At 43.3% G+C, this 22,775-nt stretch overlaps 1 protein-coding gene across 2 annotated transcripts in view; it reads left to right on the top strand.

Moving 5' to 3' along the window:
• The window catches only part of SLC41A3 (solute carrier family 41, member 3), a 134,016-nt gene extending 117,589 nt beyond the window's left edge, over positions 1-16,427 (top strand). For both annotated transcript variants that reach the window (XM_006876220.1, XM_006876221.1), the window contains exons 5-10: positions 1,282-1,428; positions 4,193-4,337; positions 5,713-5,792; positions 8,446-8,580; positions 15,551-15,699; positions 16,218-16,427. In XM_006876220.1, coding sequence (XP_006876282.1) covers positions 1,282-1,428; positions 4,193-4,337; positions 5,713-5,792; positions 8,446-8,580; positions 15,551-15,699; positions 16,218-16,427 — 866 coding nt within the window. The remainder of the gene's footprint in view (positions 1-1,281; positions 1,429-4,192; positions 4,338-5,712; positions 5,793-8,445; positions 8,581-15,550; positions 15,700-16,217) is intronic.
• The last annotated feature ends 6,348 nt before the right edge of the window (positions 16,428-22,775 follow it).

Below are 22,775 nucleotides of genomic sequence, written 5' to 3'. Positions count from 1 at the left end.
ATGAGCTACGATGTTAGCTTTCTACAATAGTCAGAATCTAGTGTAACCTCAGATGTGTGGTGCCAAGAAGACATGGCCATCATGCTTAGATATCCATTACCACCAGCTCTGTCATCCCCAACGTGGTGCTTCAGGCTGCCATGGAAGGCACGTTTCCAGGAATGCCACTGGAGGGACCCTGTACCCTATGGCCTTGGTACTGCGCTACCCACTAAGATACTTCTACCTCTTCCTTACTTTGTCTCTTCCCTCCTTGGAGTCTAGCCTGCATGATGGTCTGGCACTTGGTTCACAGTCCCCTACCTCCCTTTTCATTCTCCTTATAGGCTGGGCCCTGATATATCTCTTGCAGCATGCTTATCCCATCTTGCTATCTGCTTGTCAGAGGACCGGGACTCATGAGGGAGGCCTGTGCCCAGAGCCATGTTCCCTTTGCTCGGAGCCTTCAAAACAGCATGAGGCTGCAACATATGTCTTGGTAATTACAGGTGACTTTGCCAGGCTCTCATCAGAGTTTGCTGGAAGGTGTCATCAAATCTTTTGATCAAGTATAATAATTACTCTCTGTTGGGAGTTGAAAATGGAATTGCCTCCATAAACAACTGCCTCCTTTATCATGAGACCAGAAAAGTTAGATGATGCCTGGGTACCACTATATAGGCCTGAGATCATGTTTAAGCCTTAAACCAAAACTATCTCCTGACGTCTACTTAAAACCACACAATAGCCTAACAGTAAAGAATGCTTTGAGCATTGTGTTCTTTTAAGATCTGGCTGTGTGGAATTCACCTGGCACAGTACCACAGCAGACAGGAAATATAAGGTGAATGGGTTTACGTTAGCAGGAGAGAAATAACTCAGAAAACTAGGATTAAGAATGGTTTCACAACTCGAGAACGTAATGAATGTCATGGAGTTGTACATTAAGAAATTGTTTTGCTGTGTACATTAAGAAATTGTTTTGCTGTGTATATTCTCAACAAAAATAAATGATTAAAAGGAAAAGGGACAAAAGCTTGTCACGTCTGAGTATCTCCCCACATTCTCAAGGTAGATCTAACTCTTCCAGCCATTTCAGGTCTCCTTTATAGTGAGAGACACCCTGAATGCATTGTGGTTGCCTGCCTTCAAACCTATGCTTCGACAGTTATAAAGTGAGCTAGTAGGCATGCTTATGGCCCATTTCTGTCACATCACCATGCCATAGCCCCTGTGTCCCAAGCCTTTACAGATTGATTGACTTCCTGGCATCTGAGTCTTCTTTCTTTTCTGTCGCTGCAGGAACAATGATGGTGTGTATAGTGATTGGGGCTCGGAAGCTTGGGATCAACCCAGACAACATTGCTACACCCATCGCAGCCAGCCTGGGAGACCTCATCACATTGTCCATTCTGGCGTTGGTTAGCAGCTTCTTCTATAGACACAAAGGTAGGGAAGCACCAAGGAAGAAGGGGCCCTAGGGCAGGTCATCACCAATCCCAGGTTAAATGCTGTTGAATCAATTCTGACTCACAGCCATCTGTATAGGGTTTTCAAGGGGCAGCTGGTGAGTTTGAACCACCAACCTTGTGAGGTATGTGAAATCCTCCTTTTACAGACAGAAAACCTGAGGTCATACAACAAGTGAGAGGTGTTCTTTGTCAATTGTTATACAGACACATGTTCCACAGTAGTCTTTACAACAGATGGATTCGGAGAGAGCTGGGCAGGTCCGAGGAGAGAAGGCTGCCTCACCGATTAGATGTCTCCTGGGAAAGACTGCTCTCAGCAGACTCCTCTCCACCACAGAAAGGGCTCCCAGGAGAAATGCAAGAGCTGCTGCAGTGGGCCCTGACACGACAGGCAGAAGCTCAGGGCTCCTCAGAAGGGGGCCTTGTGACAGGGTCAGCAGCGAAGGGAGGTGTCCACTATCTTGGGTCCTGGGCCCTCGTGGCCTTAACTTCACCAGCGCACAGAGGTGATCCGTGGAGGACAGTGCTTGCTTTCATGCCCAGGCAACATTAACCGTTATAGAATGTTCTGTTTCTGCTTCATACATATGAAGGCTTTTAGCGTGGTCCAGTCTCTCTGAGCAAGGTGCATACGAGTTACTAGTGTGTTGATTCAGGGCCTGGTTGCTACCTCGCATACCTGTGGAGAGGGAGCAATAGGATGTGAAGTGGACATGGACAAGGCTGTAGGGAGTGGTGGGGAGTTATACGGCAGTTGGAGGAAATGGCCTAACATAAGGGAAGAGCCTCCACAAAGCTCCCATGTGAGAACATGGGCCTAGGGACTTGTGAAACCCCCAGTTTTTTTTAAATGGTCAGTAATAACACAACTCCGATGTCAAATGTAATAGCACATGGACCCTTTCTGTCCCAGTTCTCGAGCCATCTCACTGACATCCTTTATATTGCCTGCCATCAAAAGTAGCTCATGGTTTGGAGATTTCTTGACGCTTCTAAAAGTTCAGGTAAGTGGCAGCAAAGGAATTGTAGGAACTGAGTAAGTTCTAAATTTAGTTTGACAGCAAACTGAATTTAAAACAAGATTTGAATTTGCACAAATTATTTTAGCTAGATTTGCAAAATAAATGAGTTAGATACCCTCCATCCTCTTGCTCTGTGTCCACACTCTATAGGGTTTCCAAGGAGAAGCTGGTGGCCCTTTCAGTTAGCAGTCCAGTGCTTATACTACAGCGCCACACCCGCACTCCTACTATACCACACACGTTTCCACACATGCTTTCTCGGACGTTAAGCCATTGTTGGGTTGTCTGTTTCTAAGTAAGACAGTTTCTTTGCTGTACTAACGGAATCGCTGAGTGACTGGCACACAGGAAATGACCAGAGTGAGTGAGTGGTAGCTCCGCTCTGGTTGGCAGACTCACTCAGTCTTTGGGAAGAGAAGGCACACTCGTTACAATGACTGGGAATAGAAGGCAGGAACCTCTGAGAGTGGGGTGGTTAAGGGCCATCGAGTCGATTTTAACTCATAGTGACTTTGTGTAGGGTTTCTGAGGAGCGGTTTATGGGTTTGAACCACTAACCTTGAGGCTATCAGTCAAGTGCTTATCCTAGAATAAATACCACACCAGGAGTTAGTATATGGTTATTTTAAAATTGGACTGGACTCAAAAATGCCCAGTAAACAAATGCTACCACACAGGCTCCTGCTTCTCAACAAGCTCAAGACGTGCTCTGAGCTACTGGCTCTTCCCCCATTCTATGGGATGATGGAAAATGTCAGCCATTCCACCATGATGTGCTTGTTTGTAGCCAGTCTGAGGCACTTGTGGTCTGTCCTTTCAGCTGCCTGTAAGGACAGTTTCCCTGGTGGTAAAGGAACTGACCATATTCTTTAGGTATAGAGGAGGGGCTATTCCTAATATTCCTTCCCAGAGAACAAGGACAAGGGCCACGTGTTCATGCCTGGACACATGACTATTGGCACCAAGTCACCAGATAGTTACAACTCAGGAGGGGGATGTGCACCACCTTGGATCCTATACCCTGGAGGATCAGTGGTAGAGTTTCCTGGAGGAAACCAGTATCCAGAAGATACACTGTTGTTTTGTGTGTCTAGAAGACGAAACTCACAGGCACAGAGTCTAAGACCCCGGGCCTAGTTTGTTGGAAACTGACTCAGACCCACAGCTGTCTTGAATAACTTCTCAACAGTTGTAGAAGATACAGGGGAGAAGGAGCTGACTGTGAATTTGGCCTCAGCAAGGACCAGGGCTGGACATTTATCGAATGGTTGACTCTGGTTGTGTCAAGCTCTTCCTTCTGTGAGCCCTGAACAGGGTCCTCTTTAAACTTCTGTTTCTTCAGGGTGGCTCCTCAGCTGATTGCTCATAAAAAAAGATATCACAAAGGGCTGAGTGCACCACTGGCACATACCACAGTAATAGCAGTGATGACGATAAGGTTGGGACAGGAAAAGACTGAAGAAGTTGGAAACAGCAAAGAGTTAGACAAGGGCAGTGATTGTAGCTGAAATTCTGGATAGAGAGGAAGCTTTTTCAAGTGTGTAAAAGTGAACATTCTTTGGGAGATCTGGTAGGACAGTCCACCCTAAACTGATGAAGCTGAAAGCGTTTCCTCAGCCATGTAACGCTCTTACCCTAACCCTAACCCTAACCTCCCCCGCCCCACAGTGTTCTTTCTTCCCCACTTCAGCTATGTGACATCCCCCTTTCCTCTTACAGAGAGTTGGTATCTGACACTGCTGGTTTGTGTCACCTTTGTGGCTCTGACCCCAGTGTGGGGCATCGTGGCGAAGCAGAGTCCAGCTATAGTGAAGATCCTCAAGTTTGGGTGGTTCCCCATCATCCTAGCAATGGTGGTGAGCAGGTGAGCAGACCTGACCCCTTATCCCCCCACTCCCCAGGCCACCCCATGGTCTGTAGCCTGGGAGCAGTGGAGGGCAGTGGTGTCCCTGGAGGGAAGTTGGAAAGAAGTATAAATAAGCTATGTGACCTCACTGACTCCCAGTTCCAAACCTCTTGACTTCCTAATCTGCAGGAAACCTCCTTGAAGCCGCTCTCGCACCCTGGTGGTGTTAGTACCATCAAGTTGGTTTTCACTCACAGTGATGCTCTACAGTGTTTCCAAGGAGTGGCTAATAGGTTTGAACTACCCACAATGCACTTGGTACGGTGCTTATCCTAAGGCACCACACCAGGACTCCTCTCTCACCCTAGTGCTTTTTCCTTTTTAAAAAGGCAATCTTGTTTACAAGAACTAGAGCCCAGGGAGCTGGAAGAAGCCTAAACTGTGAACGTCAGATGTGTCCACAAGCACTCCAGCCCATTGCCCCACTGGGTCACTTTTGGATACTGCGTCTCACATGGCTCAGGCCCAACAGAATTGCTGTGGGCCCAGACCCCTACTCGGCTGCAGCAGGTCCATGACAGAGCCTCACGGCTACATACAGCTCTTTCACTTTCCTCATCTATCCAGGCACCTTTTCCAAAGCATAGCAAATGGTAAGGCTGAGAGGCTTGTGCAAATAATAGCTTAGGCCTGAAGATCCAAGCAGTTAAGTACAGAGCTCTGACTCAGAGCACTTTTACCCTCTAGGGCTGTTCTCTGCTGTGAGCCCTTGATGACTGCCACCCTGGTATATTCTGGCATGACTCTGAGGGAGAAGAGGCAAGGTGTAGGCATCCTTCATTCCAGAAGGCTGGTGAACACCTTATTGAAAATGGATTTCACTTCTCCAGGGCTCTAGGAAAGTACTGCAGCATTTCCCTAGAACCAGTGGTCTCCCACACTGTTCATGAGCATCTCGGTTTCAGTGGAGCGGCCATGCAACAGACCAGCCCACTGCGGGACCTAGGAAAGACATTTGGGTTGTTCTGGTTTCAGATGGACTGCCGTCATTTAGTGGACTGCTGGAATAGCTAAGATGCATAACAGATGGAAATGGAACAATGTGTGTAATATGGTCTCAAAGTTTGGTGGGGGTTGGTTAAGTGCCATCAAATCAGTTCCAATTCATAGGGAGAGGGAGCCTGTATAGGCTGGTGGGTTTGAAACACTGACCTTGTGGTTAGCAGTCCAGTGTTAATCTTGCAATACCACCCCAGGATCCCATGCTTTGGGTAGGGGAGAGGAAAGCGAGTTCAGGGCTGGGCAGGTAGGCTGACAGGCGACTCTACAGGGAAGTTTGCAGGCCTGTGAGTGTGCCTTACTGACTCCAAGAACACTGTCTGCTCTCTCACAGTTTTGGAGGGCTCATCCTGAGCAAAACCATCTCTGAACCACGGTACCAAGGCATGGCCATCTTCACGCCCATCATATGTGGTAGGTATTCTAGGTGATCTGCCTGTGTTCCTGGGTGGGGTGGAGGAAGGAACCTCAGCACTAACCTAAGGTAAGAAAAACATATGCTTGTTACCCTGTTTCTTGAGTGTGGCCTGACTCATAGCAAACCTGGAGAAGGTTTGCAAGGAGTGGCTGGTGAGTTTGAACTGCTAAACTTGCAGTGTTGTTAAATACGTTCAAGTCAGTTCTGACCCATAGTGACCCTGTATAGGGTTTCCGAGGAGCAGCTGCTAAGCTTGAACCACCAGCGTTGTGGTTCAAACTGACTTTGAAGTCCAGCACATTAACCCACAGTGCCATTGCTAGGACTCCGATAGGGCAACATATATACAGGAGGGTGAGTCAAAAATAATCTGCAGTTTTTAGAAAATATCTGCTCCTCCTTCAACCAGCTTTCATATTCCCTCATTTTAAAATGTTTTAGGCTGAGCTGGGAGCCACAGAATGCACCACTGTCCTCACTTCTTCATCCTCATAGGGCTGCTTTCTGGTGAAAGTCTGATGGAGCAAGATCAGGAATATATAGGGAGGATGCTTTAACATATCAAAGCGAAGTTTTTGCATTGTCATACAAGGTCACAACATCCTTGGATAGCAGTCTTCCGTGATTATTAGTTCAGGCTTCAGTGGGCATCTCACTAACTAGCACTGTTGGTTGACTTTCGAACTTTTTTTTTTGCCGTTTACTCTTAAACGGACCAAGTATGGAATGGAAACATCCCTCAATAGCTGACCAAGAAAAAGTTTTTTGGGATTCTCAAGAGCCAGTATTGGAACACTATCAGGAAAAAAGTTCAGTAATCAACAGAATTGCTGAAGCCTGAACTTCCAAATTAAACACAGAGGACTGTTATCCAAGGGCTCAGTGAGTAAACACAGCAGCAAGGAAGTCATAAGCTCTGAATGATTTTCCCTGTTGGTACCAACACAGAAGCCTCCAGGCAAGATGATAGCTATGCAGTAAGGAAGGATACCGACCAAGCCTTGCTTCTTGTCTGAAAGGCTAACAACTACTCGCCTCTAGCTAATTGTTGCCTTATGGGGAACACAGACCTGGAGTTGCCAGAGCTGATTTGAAGGGCCTATTTTATAAGTTCTGCCAATTAATATGAGAGTTCTCACTTCTATTTTTGAATATTATGTACAGACCAAACAAGAGTAATCCGTAGCCATTCCTGATCCACAGATCATTCTCTGCATTCTTAGGAACATCTGACTCAGTCAGCTTTCTATTTCTGGAGGTCACTAAGGGTGCCTGTCCCAGTAACAGATTGTCTTCAGAGTCCTACTTGAGTTTATATTATAGCAGCTCTCTACTGCTGTATTGTCATGTTTTTTTAGTTATTTTCAGCAAAATTTTACTTGTATGTGACATTGTTTGATTTCCAAATTCCACTGGGTTACTTTAGAATGGGCACAATTGGAAGACCTGTCTTCCAAAGTTTGACATAGATGAGTAAGTACCTCCAGTGCTGCGTCAGTTTTTGGAAACACATTTTGTATTCTATCAATTCCTAGAGCCTTGGTTTTTGCCAATATTTTCAGTGCAGTTGGAAATTCTTTACATGCCATCGGTTCTTAAGTCATATGGCACCTCTTGAAATGGTTGAACATCAATCAGTTCTTTATAAAAAGTGACTCTGGGTACTTCTTCCATCTTTTCATGATGCTTTCTGCATCATTATGTATTACGTCCATTTGTTAAGTGCTGTCCATTTAGTTGTTGTTGAATGCCATTACGTTGGTTCCAAGTCCGGGATCATTTAGGGTTTCCAAAGCTGTAAATCTTTTCAGAAACAGAAAGCCTCATCTTTCTCTCATGGAGCAACTTTGCACATTTCTTTCTTCTTGTCTTCTTAGTGACCTTTTGCATTTTTTATGTATGATGATGTTATTCCACAATTCTTAGGTTTTCATTTACTAGTGTCTAATGCATCAAATCTGTTCTTGAGATGGTATCTAAATGCAGATTGGATATGTTTTAATTTTCTTCAGCCTCAGCTCAGCCAGAATTTCATAAGTGAGGGACTGATGGTTTCTTCCCCAGTTGGTCCCTGTGATATGACCCAGTAGAAAATGTCTTCTCGTAAAATCCCCTCCAGCTACCTAGCCTTGTAAGGTCCCATGAGTGTTTCATTTTGTGCCCACATTTTTTAAGTGCCATTGAGTTGCTTCCAACCCATAGTGACCCTATGTGGGGTTTTCCAAGAAACAACTTTCAGGTTTGATCCCCACATCCTCACTCCCTTCTATATATTTCTTTCTTTTTTACTCTCTGTCCAGCAAATATTTATTGAAAGATCTGTAGTCCAGTAGGAGAAAATGAAAGGATGTCAAGAGCTGAATTAAGGTGTGGCACTGTGGGTTAATGCGCTGGATTGCAAGGTTGGCAGTTCAAACTCACCCGTTGTTGTTAGGTGCCATCAAGTCGGTACCGACCCATAGTGTGACCTTATGCACAGCAGAACGAAACACTGCCTGATCCTGGGCCAACCTCACTACTGTTGTCACACTTGAGTCCATCAATGCTGCCACTTGGCCAGTCCATCTCGTTTGGGGGTCTTCCTCTTTTTCTCTGACTCTCCACCCTACCAAGCATGAAGAAACGGAAACCAGCTTTTTTTCTTCCCAGGTGTTGGTGGCAATCTGGTGGCGATTCAGACCAGCCGGATTTCTACCTACCTGCACATTTGGAGCACACCTGGAGTCCTACCCCTATGGATGAAGAAATTCTGGCCTAACCCTTGCTCTACTTTCTGCTCTTCAAGTAGGTCTGCTGTCTTGCAGGGGCCATATGCCTTTTCTTTAAAGCCCTTGCTGATAATCTGCCCAGATTTTTTTAATCAGTTGTTGTTGTGAAGTGCCATGCATGGAGTTGATTCTGTACCATAGCAACCCTGTTTAGGGTTTCCAAGGAGCAGGTGAGCTTGAACCACCAACCTTGCAGTTCAAATAGCTTTTCAGTCTGGTGCATTAACCCACAGTGCCACGTATTTACCTCAATCTCCCCTTTTTGATGCACACGTTCTTTTCAATGTCTGAAGGGCACATTTTGCAAACCCGTCTCTTGCCCGTAGGCACACAGCTTTCCTCAATCTATGGGCTAGAGTCCTCAGCTGCTCTATTTTTATATGTCATCACCTCTGCTACTGTCCCTGCTGTTGCTACTTTTCTGGTTACGATCTCATGCTCCACTTATGCTCTTCCCTCTTGATAATCCTTTGTTCCTGAAATGAAACTCCCTTTTACAATCTGACCAATTGAACCATAAAAATCCTATCCCTATCATCCCCACTCCCCTTTTACCAGCTCTATCTGGAAAAGAGGAAAACTATTCAGTATGGATTCTGCTTTATCCCCTTCATAGAAGCTTGTAAACAAGCCACTTTGTGCTGTTACAGTCCTGGTATGGTATTTACAGGTAATGCACTGGACTGCAAGTTTGGGTTGACCTGCAAGGATGGCAGTTCAGTCTTACCAGCCACTCCCCAGAAACACTATACAGGGTCTCTATGAATCGGAACCAACTCAACGACACTTTTGGTTATCACCCCAGTGCACTGAGGAAATAAGCTTAATAATCCTTGTTTATGGATTAATCTGAAGCATCCTTCCATCTCAATTGGAATTTTTGAGCAGCTGCATCCAAAAAGTTGAGTTCATCAGATTATAGCAATATATCCTTGTTCACAGTATCAAATTTCTTCATCTTCATCTGGTCGAGTTGTGGTCATCAGGCCATCCAAGCTAGGTCAAATGGGTATTATCTGCAAGTTTGAGTGTTCACACACTCCTCCCCCCACTTCAGATCAGCTGGCTGCTTTAGATCATTTGTTGTACCCGAACGAGTTTTGAGATTCTGTTCACCTCTTTTTCAGCCTATTTCCCTCTGTTTAAGTTGTATAAACACCTTGATTTATTTCAAGTGGTTTTTATTGGCTTGCTGAAGCTCTCTAATCAGATTGCATCCTGGACATTTAGGGTATTATTTTCTAAGAGACTACATCTTATTTAGTGCTTGTGTTTTAGCTAGCCTCCTTGTCACAGACATTGTATTCGGAGGTAAGGGAAGGCACTACCTTTGTAATGCCAGGTGGACATGGAAGTCCAGGCTCCTCCCTAAGCTTCTAGTAGTACCCTCCCCATGGGGGGCATGACTTTTTACCACTTAGCACATGTCCTCCCCTGACAGCATGGTGTGAGGAGGCCTCATTATCTCTGTGCAGTGGTGAAATTACAGCATTTCACTTGGTCTCTTCTGACACTATTTCAATGGGAGAAGGGAAATAGTGACTTGTTATTGGCAGGTAGGGGTAGAAGTCCAAGTTCTTCGAAGGGTCCACTGACACCATGAAAGGAGGGCCTCATTACTGCCCCGTGTTCTCTTAATGCCACCTCAGCAGCCAAGGGTGGGCGCTGCAATATACCTGAATGAGAATAGAAGTCGACATTCCCCACCAGTTATCTAAAAGATCATTATTTTTTAGTAGAATGCTCCTTTACTGCTCAATTAGCTGGAGACAGCAGACTCTCATTGGGCCAATTTTTTTGTCTCTACATACTGATATTTCTGGGATACTAGTTTCTTCAGCTCCATGTCTGGGATATTTGAGGCAAAAAGAAAACCCAAGAAACTTACCTTATGATGGTTCCTTGGGTCCCCAGCTGCATATACCTGGTCTGATTTCTCCTCTCCACCTACAAGTATGTAAAAAATAAATACAAGACTTAGTAATTGGGACTTCAACTTCTCCAGCTAACTTGATTTACATAAAAAAACATGTAATTTCTATGTTTACTGAAGCATTTTATTGATTTCTTATGTGTATAGTTTTCAGTGACTTAAGTGCCGTCGAGTTGTTTCTGAGGAGCAGCTGGTGAGCCAGAACCACCGACCCTGGTAGCCAGCAGCAAATCAATAATTTTGCTTCCCCCTCTTTAAGTTTAAAATACCTCTTAGTGCTATGATTAACTTTTCATTGTGAATAGATTTTTGTATTCTGTACACTCTACCTTTTAGCTTCTAATCTAATTGTGGTTTTATTAATATATTTCACCAACTTAACTCATCTAGATGGAAACTTTGTAAAAGTGAGTTATTGTTGCTCAGTGCTATTGAATTGATTCCAACTTACAGCGGTTCCTAAGGAACAAAGGAACCGCTGGTGAGCTTGAATCACCAACCTTACAGTTCAAACTCACCTTTTAGTCCAGCACGTTAACCCACCCCAGGACTCCAAAAGGTGGGGTAAGGGTGGTCAATGACATTTATTACAGATTCTGACTTACGGAGCTTGGGGATCACTAATATGTCACTAATGTCATGCCCTGAGAGGGTGTGGATACTTACAGTAAAGAGGGACCTGTCAAAGGTCCCACTGTGTGTTTGGATTGACCTGGAAATACTAGAGTGGCTTCAAGGTTGTAAGTATGGTTCTAGTTGTACATGTGACATTACCACTTGAAGGCTCAGTTTCTCAGTAGTAGAGTAGCTAAAGTATTTGGCTTCTAACTGAAAAGCCAGTAGTTCAAATGCAGCAGCCATTTTGCAGAGGAAAGATGTGGCAATCTGCTTCCATGACAAATTGTTGTTAAGTGCCGTCGAGTCGGTTCCGACCCAGAGCGACCCTGTACAGGGTTTCCGAGGGTGTAAATCCTTACGGGAGTAGAAAGCCTCATCTTTCTCCCGCGGAGCGGCTGGTAGTTTCGAACTGCTGACCCTAAGGTTCGCAGCCCGATTCGTAACCACTACGCTACCAGAGCTCCTTTGACAAATAGAACCTTGGAAAACCCTATGAAGCAGTTCTGGGTCTTGTAGGGTCACTATGAGCAGGAAATTGAAAGCACAAGGGAATTTTCCTCTCAGTAGTAAATTGATTGTATGCAACATATCTGGTGTCGAAGAAAGGCTAAATCAGTAGCATGTCCCTTTTCTCAATATCTTACCATGGAATTAGCAAGACTGACCTCACTTCAAAGACAATCCACAAAATCTACTAGTCAGCTGCAGCTTGACTTACCTCTTTAGAGACAAGTATTTACCAGGGACTAGGCCTCAATTTTCTAGCAGGACAGTGTTACTCATTGAACTGTGTTGTGGATTGACTCCCTTCCCCCACCCCCCGATATGTGTCAACTTGACTGGGCCATGTTTCTAAAGTATGTACCTAGGTGTTGTAAATCCTAACCTCTCTGGTGGCTCTAGAGGATAAGCACTGGATCGTGAACCTCAAAGTGAGTGTGGTTCAAGCACACCAGACACTCATGGGAGAAAGATGAGGGGCTTGCTGCTCCCACAGAGATTGATAGCGTTATAAGTTGGAATCAACTTAAATGGCACTTAGCAACAATGTAAAGCCGTAAGTCTGCTGTAAGTGTGTCATACTGTGTGGTGATGGAAGCTATTCCGAGGACAGGTTTCTGGGGAACTTAGACTAAGATGAGGAAGAGGTTAAAGAACTTCTTAAAGGTTAGCCACTAAAAACTATGAATATAGTAGCAGGATAGCCACTAAAAACTATGAATATAGTAGCAGGACATGAGCCCTTCAGCTTGTAAAGCACTCAAAATATGACTTGGGAAAAGCTGCCTACGCAGAGTTGGCCTTAATGACATAGATGGAGCAAAGCTTTCAGGACCTTCATTCACTGGTGGTACATAATTCATAACGCCTGCAAACATCCCCTTGTAATAAAAATGTAGGATGTTCAAAGGATGAATCTAGGAAAACTGGAAGCCATCAAAAATTAAATAAAACGCATAAAGATCAATAACCTAGGCATTAGTGAACTGAAATGAAGTGGTATTGGCCATTTAGAACTTCACAATCCTATGGTTTACTATACCTGCAAAGCAAATTGAAGAATGACATCCCATTCATCACCAAAAAAAGCATTTCCAGAACTATCTTGAAGTACAATGGTGTCTGTGATAACCAACAACCAAACCCAGTGATAATGAAACTGAGGAGTTCTGCCAACTTCTAGATTTGAAATTGGTCAAAGATTCATTGATAATTATTAGTAACACTGGAAACAGAAGAAAAAGGATAAGGAAATAGTTGGAAAATATGGTCTTGGCAATAGAAACGATATTGGAGATTACATGTTAGCATTTTCCAAATACATAGTTTCAACACTGTAAACGGAGACTATACACATGGACTTCTCCAGATGGAATACACAGGAATCAAACTACATCTGGAGACGCTCGATAGTATCATCAGCCAAAACAAGACCACGGGTCAACTGTGGAACACACTATTAACTCTTCCTATGCAAGTTTAGGATGAAGGAAGTCCATGAGAGCCAAATTATGACCTCTAATATATCCCACCTAAATTTAGAGACCATATGAAGAACAGATTTACAGATGTGATACATTAGACACTAGTAACTGAAGCCCCAAAGAGTTGTGGGATGACATCAAAAACATCATGCATTAAAAGAAGACGTTAAAAAAAAAAAAAAAAGATGTCAAAGAGATTGAAAATTGACCTCAAGCATAGAGAAGCAAAGTGGCTGGAAGAAATGAGGAAAAAATAAGTTCCAAGAGCAGTTCAAGATTACAAAGTAAAGTATTATAATGCAAAATACAAAGACCTGGAAAACCTCGAGGGAAGAACATGGTCAGCATTTCTTAAGCTGAAGAAAAAATTCAAGCCTCAGGTTGCAGAATTGAAAGAATCTATGAGGGAAATAGGAAAATCTAGGGGCGGGGGGAGCATTAGAACATGATGGAAGGAATACATAATGTCACTGTAATAAAAAGAATTGATTGATGCTTAGCCCTTTCACAAGGTAGCATATCAAAATAATGATCCTCAAGAACGAGGCACTGGCAATAAAACAAAGCTCCAGGAATTGACTGGATGCAAATTGAAATGTTTCATAAGTAACATTAAACTGGTACAGCACTGGAGGTGCTCACTTGTGTATGCCTAGGAATTTGGAAGACAGCTTACCTACCAAATGAATTAGAAGACAGATCCATAGTTATGCCCATTCCAAAGAGAGGTAACCCAACAGAATGTGGAAATCATTTAACAATCTCATCTATATCACATGTAAGTAAAATTTTGGCGAAGATCATTTTAAAAGCTTGTAACAGTACATAGATTGGAAGCTGTCAGAAATTCAAGCTGGATTCAGAAGAGGATGTGAAGCAAAGGGTATGGAATGAAGTGATATCATTGCTAACATCAAATGGATCGTCTCTAAAAGCAGAATACCAGAAAGAGATTTTCTTGTGCTTTTTATGCAAAGACATTTGACTGTGTGGATCGTAACTGTGGATCGTAACTATGGCTAACATTGCAAAGAATGGGTATCCCAAAACACGCGTAATTGTTATCATGAGACAAGAGACAAGCATTCAAACAGAACAAGGGGATACTGAATGGTTTTAAAAACCTATTGTTTCACCTTCCTTATTCAATTTGTTATGTCAGATAACCTAAGAAGCTGAATTATTTGAAGAGTGTGGCATCAGGATTGGAGGAAGACTCAGTAAGAACCTATAATATCCAGATGATACAGCCTTGCTTTCTGAGTGCTGTGGAGTTGGTTCTGATTCATCGTGACCCAGTGTAGGGTTCCCAAGGAGTGGCTAGTGGGTTTGCACCACCAACCTTGTGGTTAGCAGTAAAGTACTTATTCTATAGTGCCACGCTGGGAGTGTAGAGGGATTGAAACAGTTATTGATGACTGTACCTCCATTTAAAGACAACAAAAATATCAAATAGCTTATATTACATTAGGCAAATCTGCTGCATAAGTCCTTTTTAAAGTGTTAAAGAGCAAAGATGGCAGTTTGAGGATTACGGTGCGATGTCCCGAGACTTGGTATTTTCAGTTGCCTCAAAATGCTTGCAGAAGTTAGAATGTAGAAGGAAGACTGTAAAGGAATAATCAATGCATTTAAAAATTATGGTATTGGAGAAGATTATTGAAAGTACCATGGCCTGCCAGAAGAACTAACTGCTGTCGCTCAAATACAGCAAGAATGCTCCTTGGAAATGGGTATGGCAAGACTTTTGTCTCTCATTCTTCAGACATGTTCTCAGACCAGATCAGTCCCTGGAGAAGGATGGCATGCTGGGTAAAGTAGAAAGATCATTGACAAAGAAGACGACCTCCCGTAAGAAGTATTGACACAGTGGCAGAAACAATGGGTCTAACATGACAATAGTGAGCATGGTGTAGGATCCGGTTTTGTTTGTTTCCTTCTTGTATACATTTTCATTATGAGTCAGAATAGACTCAACAGCACCTAACAGAGCAAATAACTTAGACATGCTGATCTTTCTTTCCCATATTTCGTATTAATACGCTATTTCCATGACCGTCTCTTTCAGACATGGTTTCCACTTCCCCTTGAACATCCATTCTTGCCAAAGTGCTCTTTTTAAAGTACAAATGAAATCACTTAATGACTCTCACTGCACTGCACTTAAAATAAGCATACTTCCTCCTGCCTCATTTATGTCTCTCCCCAGATCACTAGGTTCCTCATACTCAAGCCTTGGTTCTTCCTTGTGCTTGGGCTTCTAAGCCTCTTGCACTTTTCTTTTCTTACCACCTCCTTGACTCAATTTCAAGTAACTCATTCCTGCTAACATATACTTCATTTTACCGTTTTATTTCTTCACAGTATTTGTCGGTTCATTTCTGCCTGGTTCATTGGTGGCTTCTCATTCCAGGCATGTCAAGAGACTTTCTTGGTTTAATTTCTTTTAGATATCAACTCCATGTCAGCCAGAGTCCTGCTTTTCCTGGTGATTCCAGGCCATCTGATTTTCTTCATCGTTATCAACCTGGTAGAAGGTCACTCGGTCACAAGCAGCAAGACCTTTGTTGTGTTGTATCTGCTTGCAGGCCTGATTCAGGTAAGGATGGATGTATCAGACAACAAGCATTCACTTCGTTTATCAGTCAGCAAACCTGAGCTCCTTCATATTGCTGGTCTTGAGTGAAATGTTCCAAAGGAAGACGATGGCTTTTGGATATAGAGAGAACAGTCCTTTTGTTCAGATGCTCAGTCAGCTTTTGTAGCCTTTGAACATCATTGTCGAAGGGTCAGAATACTTCTGAGGATGGAGCACATAGTCATGGAACATGAAGCAGGCTGCTGAGCCAGCCAACAAAAGCTCCAAGTGAAAGGAGATCAAATAAATCCAAATTTAAGTTCCAGCAAAATCCATTTCTATAGTTCTAATTCCTCAGATGAGTAAGGTCTTGGGTCACAAAGAACAAGAGAAGCTGGAGAAAGGGAACCATCTAGGGTTAGCAGTAGGAACCATCTAGGGTTAGCAGTATTGACTTTGATTTCTGCCCGTAGTATTTCTTGGCCATACTTGACTGTGACTTCATTGCTTTTTATGTCTGTCTGCTTGCTTCTGACCAGGTGACGATCCTACTGTACCTAGCAGAAGTGATGGTTCGTCTGACTTGGCACAAGGCCCTGGACCCTGACAGCCACTGTATCCCTTATCTCACAGGGCTGGGAGACTTGCTGGGGACTGGCTTGTTGGCAATTTGTTTCCTTCTGGACTGGCTATTAAGGAGCAGCGCAGAGCTTGATGGTCTCTCAGAACTGGTGTCTGTACCTCCCTAACACCTGTCCAGCCCTAGTTGCTCAGTAGGATGTTTCCTTTTTGTCCCTTTCAAATCAGGATAGCTGACACTGTGCCCCTCCAGTAGTCCTTTATCAGTCTGCTCATAGCGACTCTGGAGTTGATACTCGAGCACTGAAGTCAGCAGCATTGTTTTGTGAATGTAACTGGGTGGGCCGGGACATTAGTGTATGTTCCTGTGCTTGAATGACTATGTGGGGAACAGGGTGCTCTGGCCTAAAGAAACTGAACGCAGAGGCACATCAAAAGACTCTGAGAGAGGTATCTGTACAGTTCTAGGCCTGTGTGACCAGGATTGGGTCAGAACAGAAGATCCTTCCTAACCCTGTCCTTAGGACACTCTGAGCCATGGCCCATGCTCCATGGAACCCCCTGTAGGTGTGCCTTGCACGCTTTTCATCTGCTCCCATGCATTGAATCTACTTGCCCCATTGCTTTTTAGAGGTTTAAAATAAAACCTAGATTATAATGTACCATGCCTTTTACCTGTGGCATTTCTTTAGTTCAATGTTTCTCAAAGTCTGGTCTCCAGACTAGATGCATCAACATCACCAGAAAACTTATAAGAAATGCATCTCTGCTGGCTTGGGGTTAGCATGTGAGCTCAACAAGCCTTATGATGTGCATTTACATTTGAGAAGCCTGCTCCCATACCTTATCTTTTACAACTTCATTTTTTTTAGCAAATAACAATGAGCAAATATCAACAATGAACCTCTTTGTCAGTCAGCATCCCAGAAGGAGATAGGCAACAAACTCAACTGGATTAATTGGACTGTTGAAAGAAGGGACAGTTTACAAATATATGGACAGATAGAAACCAGTGAAGGGCCTGCAGTACCACCGTAGGACTGAGCACAGGCAGGAAGTTTTATGATAGTTGTTGTTTCTGTGGACTTGAACTAAATAAACACTTCCCAGCCCTTCCCCTCCATCTGATAATGTACGTAAGACAGAATCATGCTGTCTTCCCTCCAAGACACATTGACTCTTCAGTATTCGTCTTTTTTGTTCAGTTGAACTATAGAATAGTCAGAGAGGGGTTGCCTGACAGATAAAGAAACATGGCCACTACTACTGACAGGGAAAAAGTGTAATCCCAACTTAATTCTCAATTGAAAGCCAAAGGACTAGAAGGCCTCTGTCCATAGATGCTGGCCTCCTGGTGTAAAGGTGAATAGTACAACGTACCAAGACCACCTGTAGATCCTGGTGATGCACTAATGTACAACGTACTTTTTCCCTGCTTTAAAGGTTGATGGAGAGAGGTCAATAGTCAACATTACTCAAAATATTAAACTCTAGTTCTGGTAACTCCTGCAAAGGAGAAGCTTAAGAATGTTATTAATAATCTCACAAAAACTTGAGGTAGATAATTGTCATCCATTTTTATGAATTAGGAAACTAAGGCGTAGACACATTTCATAACACTCTCAACATCCTATGACTGATGAGTGGTGGAATCTGTCTTATCCTAAGCTAATCATGTACTAAAGAGATTTGACCAAGATAAATAGGAAACATTTTCTTTAGGAAGCGGCATTCACGCTCCTATGTAAGCATGTTGTTAAGTACCGTTGACATGGTTCTAATTCATAGCAACCCCATATAGGGTTTCCAAGGAGCAGCTGCAAAGTTTGAACTGCCAGCCTTTCGGTTCAAACCAACCTTGCATTCCAGTGTTTTATCCTACATTGCCATACCGGGACTTTATTTAAGGATGAGAAGAAACTGTGGGATGTAAAGCACTCAGGTCATGATCATGTATAAGACAGGGGCAGAGTAGAGGACCTAAGGTATAAGATTGATTTCCTGTACCATTTAATGCAAAGACAGAAAAGGATCAAGAAGCAAGTAGCAAGTATACATATATATCTATGTATGTATTATGTACATATTATGTATGTAATATTTATAAGTGAAGTACATAGAGCCACAGTTATGGATACCAAACATCTTGCAAGATGGGCTTTCTGTGTTGGATTAAAATCACTGCCTGTTGGACATCTTAGTCTATTGGTATTTATGTTCACAAAGTTATGTTTTCACTATTTGGTGAATAATATCTGGGGTCTTCTAACTATGCAAGAGAGCACTTGAGCTACAACTATTTGTCACTATTCATCCAAAGCAAAAGAAAAGAAACTAGTCTCCAGGAACAAATAGTCTAAATGAACTATGGTCTTATCTACCTTGAGACTAGAACTAGATAGTACCTGGCTACTAAGTGTTCTAATCAGAGCCACAGTAAAAGGATCCTGATAGAATGAGACAAATGTGGAATAAAACTCACATGCTTAAAGAAAAACAAAAAACCCAGAGACTTACTGGACCGGTAGAAACTGTAAGATTATTTCCCAAGACTATTATACTAAGATCATCTTCAAATTCTGGACTGACACTAACGCAAGATCACTTAGTAGCTCAGTAACAAATTGTCTCAAAAAATAATGCATATTGTCCCTAAACTTCCACCAAATGATTGGATGGGATCATGCACATAAGGTATATAAAAGGTATATAAGACTCTAAGGCTGGGACTGGGCTTCTGGTATGGTTGTGGTGCTGTAGGATCAGCACTAGACTGCAGACCACGAGGTCAACAGTTGAAACCCATCAGCATCACGATGAGTCAAACTGACTGGATGGCACTTAACAATGCTGAGACGGGTTAGTTTTGCCATCCTGCTAGGCTTTAAAATGAGCCATCTTTGAAGCAGGGATGACTCCAGGACCAACAAGAAAGAAGAGCCATGATTAGAACATGAGAGACAGCATAGTGACAATATGGACAGCCAGAGCAGTTGGGGGCTTCACGGCCCATGGACCAACTAAAGCTGAGTACCTAGGAATAGGAGGCTGGATTGTGGAATGTGCCTGTAGGGCATTTACAGACTGGTTAAAGGAGCCCAGGTAGCCTAATGGTTACAAATCTGGCTGTGAACTGCAAGGTCAGCGGTTCGAAACTACCAGCTGTTCCATGGGGGAAAGCTGAGGCTTTCTGCTCCTGTTAAGATTTACAGCTTCAGAAACCCTGTACAGGGTTGCTATGAGTTGGAACCAACTCCACGGCACATAATAAGAACAACAAAGAAGCTTTGTAACATTTGCCTGAGCAAATGGTGAGTTTGAACCACTAGCCTTGTAGTTAGTAGTCCCATGCTTGTCCTACAGTGCCTCACCAGGACTATGAACCACCAACCTTATGGTTAATAGTCCTGTGCTAGGGTAGGGAATAGTCACAGCATACTTTGGGTACTGGGGTGGGGGTGGGGAGCAATACACTAGAAGTGGGGGGGATTGGAAGAACAAGACAGATGGGAGAGAACAGTTAGGCAGGGATGCATGGACTAAGTGGGGCAGAGGTAAATAATGATGTATGTACAACCTTGTAACAAAAGGGATTAAAGCATCGTTTGAATGGGTAAAAGAGGGAAAATCATATTAAGATACTTGGCTGTCTTTTGAATCTTGGTTTCCCTTACCTACTATTGTAAAATAGACTCTTGGGGGCGGGGGGGGAGAAAGGAATAGCCAGAAACATCACGTCTCACCTATAACTGATTGGAATACCTAAAATGGGGCTAGAACTTGCCCAGTGAAGGAGGCTTCCTGTGGAGCCTTTGCATTGCATAAGACCATAGGTGGAATCCTGATCCTCATCCAGAACATTTTGAGGTAGGAAATTTCCACTGAAAGGACATGCAGACCAGTCTAGAACTGCTAGAAGATACTTCTTGAAGGACCAGCAGGAAAAATCAAAAACAATAATGGCAGGTCCCCTTAGGGCAAACCCCTTCCAAGACTAAGATTCAAGGGGAATACACGAACAGGCATGTCATCTGGCTGGAGCCCACATTGGGGAAATGGAGGAAAAACAGCAATGAAGTTGTGAGCTAAGTCCGACCTTGTTCAATAGACTCCTGTCAACCTGGGTTGAGACATGGTTGGCCAGCAGTATGGCAAGACCTGGGGACTTCTGGGCCCAGGGACAGGGCCACATAGGACTAGAGCAGAGAGTGAAGGGTCCAGCTGATATGAAGTGACGGGAGATGCACAAGAACAGGCATACTTGCAGAAAGTATCCATTTGACCTGGCTTCAATAGCTGAACGACCAGAACTCAACTAGAGGAATAAAGAAGAGGAAAAAGAGTAATCCACTACTATTTGATGAACCTGACCTATGCTTGTGGATGTTCTTCCATTCCCTCCCTCCTTCTAGTAAATGAATCTTTATAGCAAGGATCATTCCTACTTCCTTGGTACAGAAGGTTGACAGGAATGGGCAACTTAGACATTGGCTACCCAAAATGAGGGGGCTACAAAGTCATAAAGTGACAGGCTTACAAGCTTTCAAGAGGGAGCCTAGTTTCAGAGGGTACGGGAGAAGGTAGAATCTTCACTGAGTGGTTTCCAACCTGTCTGGATGGGGCTGGTGAAAGGAGATGGGGTAAGACTCTTGTGGTTCAATAGTGAATAATTGCTATCAAGGCTGATTGTGAGTGTTGCAAATGTAAAGGTAGACGTTTTGTAACAAAAAGAGGGGAGTGGCTGATCTAGCAGTTCAGGAATGGAAGACCCTGGGACCATCAAGGGAGAAGAGCAGAGTGAGGGACCCTATCCAGAGAAGCAGGCAGAGATGATGACATGGAGAGATGGAGCGACTGGGGACTCTGGACTCTGGGAGGAGAGGATCTGTGTTTTGATGGCCAGGGGGCAAGCTTGTGGGGCATACTCTTTACCTGTTTGATGATGCATGCAGGGAACTGTAGTCATTGCAATGAAATAAGATAGGATGAATGTAAAGCTATTGTTCTCCCCATGTAAACTATAATATAATTCACAATAAAAACTTTAAGAAAAAAAAAAAATACTACTGTGTTTGTCCTACAGTGCCTTATTAGGACTCCTAAAGACCAGGTACTTATGCATTTATCAACATTATGTGAAAATGGAGGCTGACCACAACCAATCACTCAAATGCCTTTGCATACTCAATAAAACAAGTAAACAATTTCTCCACCACTTATCTGTTCTTTTATCATATCTGTTCTTTTATCATACCATGGTGGCATATGTGTTGCTGTGCTAAGTTTTGCCACCAATATTTTAAATACCAGCAAGGTCAAGCATGGTGGACAGGTTTCAGTGGAGCTTTCAGACAAGAAGGAGAGGTAAACGATTTCTGAATTCGCAACCACTGAAAACTGTATGAATAGCAATGGAACACAAAGATATAGTACTGGAACATGAAATTATTATGACAGTAACACCAGAATGTTAAATATAGTGCTAGAAGATGAACCCCTCTAATTGGAAGGTATTCAAAATAGAAATAGTAAAGAGCTGACTTCTCAAAGTAGAATTGGCCATGATGGTGCAAATGGAGTAAAGCTTTCAGGACCTTCATTTGCTGATGGGGCACAACTCAAAATGAGAAAGAGCTGCAAACAACCATTAATAATCATAATATACAAAATATGAGTCTAGGAAAAATGGCATTTGTCAAAAAGTAGAATGTATAAAGATCGATATGCTAAGCATTAGTGAGTGGCATTGGAATGGAGTGGCATTGGCCATTCTGAATCTGACAATCACATGGTATACTATACCAGAAATGACGAGTTGAAAAGGAACGGCGAGTTGAAAAGAAATGGCAAAGAGGCGGGGCTTGATGACGGCTAGGGTGGAGGTGCAGTGAAGTTTGCTGTCAGCCATATCACAGAATACCAGGCAAAACAGATCCAGGAACTTGAAGCTGAAGTAAGAAATTGTGTACTTTTGAATCTGCCGGGCTCAGCGGCCCAGAGCCAACATCTTGGGCGAGACCAAACGGCAAGACGAAGCAGGGGAGCAGACACACCATGGAAAAACACCGCAGGAACCTTGGAGCAAAGGTGGACAGTATACTTTGTCAGTTTTTTGTTTTGTTTTGTTTGTTTGTTTAACCTGGTCATTGGCGCCCCCACTGCTTGTGCAACTCCATTCTGGTGACTAGAGGGGGAGGGAGCGAGTGGACACCCCCCACCGTCACCACTAGTGGATTCTCCTGCCACACATACGCACAGATACTCAGCGCAAGAGGAGACCCTGAACTTTTTTTTTTTTTTTTTAAATATGGGAAAGGGCAGGACAGGGCTATAGACAGGGAAAGACAGTTCATAAACAAAACAGGACAAAATTAAACTAAACCCTGAAGTATAGCATAACAACCAACAATGGCCCCTTGAAATGTCTCAGGCAGCTTTGAATGCAAGAAGCTGAAGAGAGGACATTAAAGTCAACTCATACTAGGTTACAGATTGTTTTTGGGTTTTTTCCTTCTCTC

Source organism: Chrysochloris asiatica, unplaced genomic scaffold (assembly GCF_000296735.1).
Source record: "Chrysochloris asiatica unplaced genomic scaffold, ChrAsi1.0 scaffold00367, whole genome shotgun sequence".
Lineage (NCBI taxonomy): Eukaryota > Metazoa > Chordata > Mammalia > Afrosoricida > Chrysochloridae > Chrysochloris > Chrysochloris asiatica.
The sequence above is the reverse complement of the archived record's forward strand: the minus strand, read 5'-3'. Positions and strand labels throughout refer to the sequence as shown.